At 44.7% G+C, this 9,945-nt stretch overlaps 1 protein-coding gene across 4 annotated transcripts in view; it reads left to right on the top strand.

The window, feature by feature from the left end:
* Window positions 1-9,945, top strand: part of LOC105295323 (paralemmin-2) — a 318,042-nt gene that overhangs the window by 296,948 nt on the left and 11,149 nt on the right. For all 4 annotated transcript variants that reach the window (XM_011364934.2, XM_023533462.1, XM_023533464.1 and 1 more), the window contains one exon: window positions 1,719-4,143. In XM_011364934.2, coding sequence (XP_011363236.2) covers window positions 1,719-4,143 — 2,425 coding nt within the window. The remainder of the gene's footprint in view (window positions 1-1,718; window positions 4,144-9,945) is intronic.

The following is a 9,945-nucleotide window of genomic DNA, read 5'->3' as shown; positions in this document are numbered from 1 at the left end:
CCAATAAGTTTCAGGCATTCAAATTTTCTGTAATTCTTAATGACAATTGCCTTACCAAAAGAAGTTTAGATGATGTTTTTAAAAGGACAGAAAAACTCCTTTGTCATGCCTCGTTAGTTCATTATAGAGATAAAAGACCACTAGTTAATGATCAGAAATAAAATAAAAATAAAGATTTTAATGTTATTAAGTACCATTGACAAAGACCAGACTTAAGCTAGAAGGAAGACCATCCGAGACCAGAAGGTAGTAACAGAGAAGGCATACTTGTTACTGTTGCCTGTTACTGAAGAAGGAATGCATATTGCTTGATTGATTTAAGTCCAAAGGGGAATATGGAAAATGAGGAGTGAAGGAAACCCCTCGTTCATGGATAACTTTTCAGTTCACAGATAACCTTGAGAACTTTCCAACATTCTGATAGCAGTACAAGGCACAAGAGTGAACGCCCTTGTTTTTCTAGGTCTCGTGAACAAATCCATAATTATCTACTCTCCCCGGAAAGATTTTGGAATTAATCTCTTGAGAATCATCTTATGGTGGTATTTTAATAGTATATTCTAAGACTTTAAAACTTGTTTAAAAAACTTAAATAAATGAAAATTTGTACCATATTGCAGTTTGCATTGTGCCATGTCGAGTAATACCGGGCACATTGTAGACTCGATGGGGAAGCAGAGCTGACCAAAGTGTTAGCGAAATCCTGGAGGGGAACTCCAGTCAAGATCCTAATTTACCGCTGAATTATCTGCAATAAACCAGAGTCCTTTGGCATGAAAAAAAAAATCATCCTAGACTTTGAAAATTAATCTTACTAATGACAAATAATTATACGGGGTTGATAACCGATTTAAAAATATGATGCATATAAAGGCATTAAGAAGGTGTGTTTTTCTTATTTAACCACAAAATCGGAGCTTTCACATTTAAAGCATTTTAGGAACTAGAAGGGAGGTGCCGCCGGCCACTAGCCTTTCAAAGCAGCACTCATTCCTTAACTACTAAGGGATGTTGTTTTGATTTGGCTTCAGAGAACAGAACTGTGCAGTCAGTGGCTTTGGTTATGGTGTTTATAATGCACGTGGTCAGACAGCCATGGCAGTGGGGCATTGTAGCCTTCAAGGAGTCATCAAAGGAATCTACTGTTTCCCAGTATTTTATTTTAGAAAAATTTTCCAAAGAATTTTTTTGTTTCTAGAATTCCAAAGAATTTTTTTGTTTCTAGAATAATTGCATTGTATTTGGCAGAGAATCATATGTGTTTAAGAAGATTTATTCACACAGAAGGACCTTCTTTTTACAGTTGGAGACACACAAATAGTCCTGTTACATTTCTGCAGTAGTTTGCTGTGAATATTTTAGAAGGCTCTGGAACAATTGCTATGTCTCTTCCACTTTAGAAGATACTTGAGTAATGTCTTCAGATGATCCGAGTCTTAATTTATTGTTAAGTTAAAAAATGGGGCTAGCACTGGTTGAAAGTTCTCTGGACACCCAGTAAACAAAACAAAATCTTTAAAATGGAGAGGTGTAGGTATCTGTCGCTCAACAAGATGAATGCATGAAGTATTATTAGAAGGGAAATAAATCTCTGTTCAAAAGGACTTGTCATTGTTGTTTCAATTTTTCTTCCAATTAGGTATCTGTTAACTTCTCAGTGTTCACACTGGTAACAGATGTGGTATCTAACCCCGACTTTTGTTTCCTCTTTCTTCCAGAAGCCTCCCCAGCTTTCCGAAGATGATATTCGGCTAAAATACGAGAGAGACGATTGTAGTGCCAACAACACCCTGGATCCTGCAATCAGCTCTCTTCCCCCAGATCACCAAAACATGGAAATTGAGGTCTCTGTTGCAGAATGTAAGAGTGTTCCTGGAATCACCTCTACTCCACATTCCATGGACCACCCCTCCCCTTTTTACTCGCCCCCTCACAATGGCCTCCTCGCCGATCACCACGAATCTCTGGATAATGATGTGGCCAGAGAGATTCGATATCTAGACGAGGTATTGGAGGCCAACTGCTGTGATTCTGCCGTGGACGGAACTTACAACGGCACATCCTCCCCGGAGCCTGGAGCAGCCATCCTGGTGGGCAACTTAAGCCCGCCTGCCCACACAGCCGTCCAGCTGGAACCCACTGAGAGAGCAGCGGGCAGGCAGGTGCCTCCTCACATTGAGCTCAGTAAAAGCAACTCTGACACCATGGCAGAGGGTGAAAGAGTGAATGGCCACTCCCCTGACCAGCCCAGAGATCTGCTGGGGGACAGCCTGCAGGCACCCGTGAGCCCCAGCTCCTCCACCAGCTCGTGGTGTTCGTCCCGAGATGGGGAATTCACGCTCACCACTCTGAAGAAGGAAGCCAAGTTCGAGCTGCGTGCCTTCCACGAGGACAAGAAGCCCTCCAAGCTCTTCGAAGATGACGAGAATGCAAAAGAACAGTACTGTGTCCGGAAGGTGAGGCCTTCGGAAGAGATGCTGGAGCTGGAAAAGGAGAGGAGGGAACTCATTCGGAGCCAGGCCGTGAAAAAGAATCCTGGCATTGCGGCAAAATGGTGGAATCCTCCCCAGGAAAAATCCATCGAGGAACAGCTGGATGAGGAACATCTGGAGTCACACAAAAAGTACAAGGAGCGCAAGGAGAGGAGGGCACAGCAGGAGCAGTTGCTGATGCAGCAGCAGCAGCAGCAGCAGCGGCAGCAGCAGCCCCCACCGCAGCTCTGCACAGCCCCTGCATCCTCTCGGGAACCTTCCAGCATGACTGAACACGCAAAGGAGGACATCGTCACAGAGCAGATAGATTTCTCTGCTGCCCGCAAACAGTTCCAGCTGATGGAGAATTCCAGGCAAACAGCGGCCAAGGGCCAGAGTACCCCCCGGCTGTTCTCTATCAAGCCCTTCTACAGGCCTCTGGGGTCCATCAGCTCAGACAAGCCACTGACCGTCTCGAGACCAGCTTCCATCGGAGGACATCTAGAAGACAGTGGCTCATCGGTAGCCAAGGGGCAGAAAGCCCACTGTGCCCTGGAGAGCCAGTGTCCCGGAGCAGGCCAGGGCAGTGCGGCTCCACAGGGGAGGGAGGGGCCTTACAGCGAGCCCTCCAAACGCGGGCCCTTATCCAAACTGTGGGCGGAGGATGGAGAGTTTACGAGTGCCCGGGCCGTTCTCACCGTGGTCAAGGATGACGACCCTGGGATTTTGGATCAGTTTTCAAGGTCAGTCAATGTCTCTTTGACCCAAGAGGAGCTTGACTCTGGTCTGGATGAATTGTCGGTGAGGTCCCAGGACACCACTGTCCTGGAGACTCTGTCCAATGATTTCAGCATGGACAACATCAGTGACAGCGGGGCCTCCAATGAGACAGCCAATGCCCTCCAGGAAAATTCACTGGCTGATTTTTCCCTGCCTCAGACTCCCCAAACCGACAACCCCTCAGAAGGCCGAGGAGAAGGTGTCTCCAAGTCATTTAGTGATCACGGTTTCTATTCCCCTTCGTCCACACTGGGACACTCTCCGTCGGTTGATGACCCCTTGGAATATCAGGCTGGTCTTCTGGTGCAGAATGCCATTCAACAAGCCATAGCTGAGCAAGTGGATAGAGCTGCGTCTGACACCAGCAAGGGTGGAGCAGAACAGCAGAGGCCAGAAGCAACAACACTACAGGAAGCTGGAACTGGAGCCCCCAGCTCAGAGAAGCCTCAGAGCATGTTTGAGCCACCTCAAGTATCCTCTCCTGTTCAAGAGAAAAGGGATGTAATACCAAAGATCCTGCCTGCTGAAGGCAGGGCGCTCAGGGAACAGGGGCCCTTCCCGCCACTGCCCGCAGTCCAGCCCAGTGGCCCAATAAACATGGAGGAGACCAGACCGGAAGGGAGCTATTTCAGCAAGTACTCAGAGGCAGCGGAGCTGAGAAGCACAGCCTCACTCCTGGCCACTCAAGAATCAGATGTGATGGTTGGGCCCTTCAAGCTGAGGTCAAGGAAGCAGCGGACTTTGTCCATGATCGAAGAAGAGATCCGAGCAGCCCAGGAAAGGGAAGAGGAGCTCAAGAGGCAGAGACAAGTCTTGCAGAGTACCCAGAGTTCCAGGGCAAAGAACGCCTCATCGCTGCCCTCCCGAACACTGTGCTTCAAAACCGCTCCAGGTAAGTGAAGTGCCACCGGCCAGAGACAGATGCTATCAGTTCATTTTAGCTTACAGATTTCTATGCGGAGCCTCCTGTGCGTATGGCTGGAATAAGCGTCCAGGGGACACTCCGTGAGGATTTCCGTCTTTGGGGACATGCGACGGGAGTGTCATGGAGTGTCCTCTGGAAGAACCCTGAGCCTGGATGGTGTTTGCCATTTCCCAGAGGATGCAATAGCTCCTTTCTCGTTGTTCTGCTCTTGGTGCAGCCCAGAGAATTGTCCTCTGTTATTTGAAGGGGCTGCCTCTTGGCTGAGGGAGGGGCTGTGTGGGGCACAGACCCAATCAGAGTGGGCCCGTATGCGGACTGTGTTGGAGTCAGCAGCTTGACCCTTAATATCTGCAGTTAAATCAAACCTGTCTGATATGGGGGATGTGCTCAACTAACCCTTCTGAATTCTGTGTCCCTTCCCAACAATGATAGTCATGGTGTTGCAGATTGACCCGCAGAAGATGCTTTTGTCCCTCTTCTCTATGAATGGGTTTGTTTTCAGTCCCCACAAAGCAATTACTCTGGAATCAGAAGTGGTATCATCCATTCCTATCCTAATGATGCATTCAGAGAAGTTGAGCTACAGTAAGAAAAGGCAGGTCTTTAATCTTCTCTCATTGCCTGGGCAGTCCTTTTCTTGAATACTTTGTTCAGATGGCTGATGTTAATTAGAGCGGTAATTAGTATTGCTACCATTATGGATAATAGCGTGACCAGTAGTTATTTCCCATTTGGGTCTGATGGTGATCGGAGACCCACATGTCCTACCATAGAGAGATGCTGCTCAGAGTGTGGTCCAAGCTTGTCCATGAACCTGTTTTTCACTGACCATGCTGAGGTAAGTACAGACAGTGAGAGTCAGCTTTTGAAAATTCTTGTGGCAATTTGATATTTTCCTCAAATCTAAGTGGGGAATTCTGTATTTTAAAAAATATCGGTCCACCATGGATTGGGGGGAAAAACTATTCCTTCACCAGAGATAATTTAAAAGTATTATTCATAATTGTTGGTATTTAAGTTGGTCCCTGCAGATCTTAATCCCATCTTGATACTTGGCTTCCATCAAATCTGCAGTGATGCAAGGTAACACTTTTTGTTCTTAATTTTTAAATTTTTAAACAATCTCAACCTAAAGAAATTTCCCAAATATAGTATAAATATCTTTTTTTTTTAAATTTTTTTTATTCTGACTCATTTGAGTAAATTGCCAACATGATGTTCCATCAAACCCAGTTTTATAGAATGTCTCTCAATTTGGATTTGTCTGGTGATTTCACACGATTAGATTAAAGTTTTGTATCTTTCAGTAGGAATACTACAGAAATGATACCATATATATATCTTATCACTGCATCCCATCAGATAGTAGTACATGGTGTCAATTTGTCCCATTACGGGGACATATGTTAACTTTTTTCATGAGATTTTGATCACTTTATTGAGGGAGTGTCTGCCAAGCTTCTGCTCAGTAAAGCTACCATTTCCTTTTGTAATTAATAAATATTTTGTGGGGAGGTACTTTGGTGCTATGTAATCTTTAGCCTACTCCTCATCAGAGTTTAAATCTATTCATTGATCTATTTTTGTCAGTATGGTCTTAAGGATTCCTGTTATATTCAATGAGTTATAATCCATTTTTATTATTATTTTTATCCTTAATTTGTTCAGATATAGCTCATGGGAAGTCCTTTAAAGCTAACTTTAGTGTCTTTTTAACACGTTCCTGTTATTCTTTGGGCCTGTTCTCATTTTTTGGCACCATGAGTTGTTCCAGTCTCATCTTATATTTTTCTAATCCTGAAATAAGCCATTTCTCCAAAGAGCACTGGTTCCTTTTATTGGAGAATGGTGTTTAGAAACCAAGATCTGATTGTTTGGTGTGTTCACTGCTATTGTATTGTCACTGCCCTAGACACTCTCAATGGACAGAGTTAGAGAATATATACATTTCCTTCCTTCCTTCCTTCCTTCCTTCCTTCCTTCCTTCCTTCCTTCCTTCCTTCCTTCCTTCCTTCCTTCCTTCCTTCCTTCCTTCCTTCCTTCCTTCCTTCCTTCCTTCCTTCCTTCCTCCCTCCCTCCGTCCCTCACTTTCACCTTATCTATCTACATACCTATCTTGAAAACCATGAGCTCACTCTGATATCTTTAATTCTAATCAAATACCACAGTGTTTATTTTCTCTCTTTATATTCAAACCTCCTTCTTGACAAGAAACCTGATTCTTGTTATCTTCAATATATTTATTATTTGACCAGTCCCCTCCCTTTTTATGTAACCAGTCTCCTGTTTTCCTGCAACACCCTGTGCTGGGTCACTACGCTCCCCACCCACTCTGCTCTGGCTGCAGGTACCGCTCCGGGCCACTGTGGCTCCTCCCGCCCCACCCCTACTGCACACATCCCCTTGTTCAACCCCACCTAATCGCTTTTGGACTGAATTGTTCAGGAAGGAAGGAGGAGAGAAGAGGAAGAAGGAAAGCATGGCGACTTTGTCGATTGTATTTTCTAATTCCTTCAGGTCATAGGGCAATGGCCAACTGAGTGTTTGAGGCAAAGAAAACTTCAAGGGGGGTCTTGTTGTCCGTGCTTAACAGACACTGGTTGGCTTTTCCGAAAGATCCTTAGTTGTCAAGTTCACTTTAAATTCTTGCTGTGGGCTGGCTTGGCACAGAGATGTCAGTTGGGCATTCTCTATGGTATCCTTGAAAAAGTTTCATAGCACTTGACTTCAGCCCAATCTAGGAAACCTACTTCACAAGGAAGTGACCCTAAAGGACCTACAGTCAGAAAGAGCAATGTTCTTGAGGCGTTTAGCTCCCGCTCACATGGAAAGCAGGTACCGTGGTTCTCCTGTCAGGTACATCTGGCTCCACCCACCTCGCTCCCTTTACATTATTTCATTATAGGACCTTTTCTAAAGCTCATGTGCTCAGTGATTATTTTCAGTTTTCCTCACGTCACCTCTTAATCAAACTTCTTACCGTATTGGGGACCCCCCGCCCCACTTTCCTTCTAGCACATGGACAAAAATAAAGACAAAATTTCAACACTTTGCCCCTAGTTCCCTGCACTGCTGTGGTCTGTCAGGCTTCCCCACCGTCCTTAAAGTAAGACTGGATCCTAATGGTAGCCCTCAGCATCCCAGTAGTCCAGTCTCGATTTTCTTAGCCCTTCCCTCTACACTAATGCTAGCTTTCTCTCACACATCCCATCCCTCTAGGATTGATTTCGGCCCCTTTCAGAAGATAGTAATTCATCCATTCAGGTCTGTGCACTGCTCCTGTCTGGTCGTTAACACTGAACACAGTCATGATAATGACGCATGCGCACCTCATTCCTTCACGTTTATCTCTAGAATATTTAGTAGGTGACAGGGCTTCCCAGCATTACAACGTGGATTGAAAGAAACTGAATGTAAGACATAATTTTCTCAATGTCCATGCCTGGAAACGTTTAGAGTATTGGTTGGCCAGCCCACATCCAAGTTCGTGATCAGGGAAGAGGCTGACACATCATTCTGAGCGGCCAAACTGGATGATTCATGGCCAGGGTCAGACCTGCTGGCTCCAACATTAGTTTTGTGAATGGAGAAGTGGCTAGGTTCCTACTATACTTCTCCATGTTTCATGCCAGTAGAGGTGTTTCAGCTGGTTTGTTGGGTGATTCAGATTGACAGCTTGATATTAGGTGATGAAAAATATAATTATTTAACTTCTCCTCTGGTGAAAATCATTCTGGAATCCTAAAACTTTTAGGCAAGCAAAATCCACTGAGAGCCAAGAATAATAGGAGAGATCTATTCTCTCCAGCCACGCCTCGAGTATCCAAAAGATGTTTGTTTTTGCTTTAGGTTTTCCTGACTCTCAAAGATGGAGAATGATAAGGTTTCTATTTTTTAAAAAGATATGGTTATTTTTAAGGACCAGTTATTCAGCAAAATTATCCAGAAATTTTATTTCTGTGAATTTTAAAGGAAGAAGTTCCATGTAAATAGGGTTTATGTGACGTTCGTTCTTACCGAGATGAACAAGGCAGATACAGTCCCTGCCCTTGGAGAACTTACAGTTCAGTAAGAGAAACAACATCAGACAAAGATGGCGGTTTCATGATGGAGAAGCGTGGAGACTTGTGGAAGCACAGAACGAGGAAGGCCTCCTTACTAGGGGATAAAGCCTTCCTTTCTCAGGAAACTACCATCTAGGCTTTGAACTGAAGGAAAGGTTGGGTTCAAGGGGTGGAGGAGATTGTTCCAGTCAGAAGGAAGCGCACCTATTGAGACCCCAAAGGAATAGAGAACGTGACACGTTTGAGGTGTTTACATAAGGTCCGGATGGATTAAAGGAAGAGATTTAAAACAAAACAAAGTTGATGGGAGCCAGCCAACAAAGAGCTACGTAGATTATGTTAAAGGTTTTAGATTTTAGACTTTATCCTGTGGTCAGTGGGGAGCCAGCGAGGATTCTCGAGGGGGTAATTGTCTCCACACTTTTCCAAGCCGCCCCGCCTTCATCCATGAATTGATGGACTATACGGCTTCCTTCTTTAATGAGTTCATTCCACCAGCATCTGTTGAACCCTTCCTCTGTACAAGCACTTCTGGAGGCCTGCCGCCACCTTGACGGATGACTTGAGAGTTATGTGAGAGGTCATACTCCCAAGAATGAGCACGTGTGCACCTTCTGTTGATGGTACTTAGACGCGGAGAATAAAGGCAGCGTTTTGGCAGGTGTACAAGCTTGATATGAAGGTGTAACCCACACACTGCTGTACAACACCCTTGAGGAGTTTGGGAGGAAAACCCAAACATTTTATTGAAGTAACAGTTTAGGCCTTTTCAAATGTCTTTTCATATGAAGGGTGTCAACGGACAATTCTTACCTTATTTTAGTGCCTGCTGTCTATTATTAGATATCCTGGTTTCACTTCCGAGTTCTAGGCACGACAGAGAAACTGTTAGGTGATTTGTTTAGTTATTTGAAATAGTTTCTGTTTTCATGCCAGGTGTTGAAGTCATCTACCAAGCCAGATAATTTGCCCACTGGGACATTATGGAGAATGGTAAAGGAGAAGGTGTGGCTATTAAGACCCATAACTTAAAGTGTCCGTTCATGTCTTTTAATATGTTGAAAGAGGTCATAGTTATACGTATTATAAAAATAAAATTTCTAAGGCGTTTTGACTTCTGTTGTCAGTTTGAATCAAGATGCACATGAGATGATCATTACTATAAAGATTATTGACTGGGTCTTTTTTCTTCCCCCTTTCTTATCTTCAAATATATCACAAGGAAACGTCCTAGACAGAAAAAAAAAAAAAAATTATGTCAGCATAGCATTCATGAAGCAGAGCTTGGTGGCTTGTTCCATGCTAAATTAGAGCTGGATGAGGCCAAGTCTCTCTTGAGACGCACTCATTGCTCCACAGGAGAAGGACCTGGGGTCCCCGGGGAGCTGATGGGAGGGTTCCGTCACAGGCCCAGGTGAGAGCGGGCTGTCCTTCGGGAAGATGCAGCACCTCTCTTTCCTGCGGGAGGCACAGACTGTGCAGCTGGTCGGGCCCCAGCTGTCTGTGTGAAGGTGCTAAAGCTTGATGTGGAGCATCCTACGGAGGTTTTTGTCTACTGTTACATTTCCTCAGCGTTCTCCGGTGACACAAGACTAATCATGGTCACTACGACTCAGCAAGCCCTTGAAGCTATGTGCTTTACTAGTTGTTTTACACACATTTCCTCATTTAATCCTCACAACAGGCTTCTGAGATGTAATCCAAA

Source organism: Pteropus vampyrus, unplaced genomic scaffold, assembly GCF_000151845.1.
Source record: "Pteropus vampyrus isolate Shadow unplaced genomic scaffold, Pvam_2.0 Scaffold103, whole genome shotgun sequence".
NCBI lineage: Eukaryota > Metazoa > Chordata > Mammalia > Chiroptera > Pteropodidae > Pteropus > Pteropus vampyrus.
This window is presented reverse-complemented; position numbering and strand designations above follow the sequence as displayed.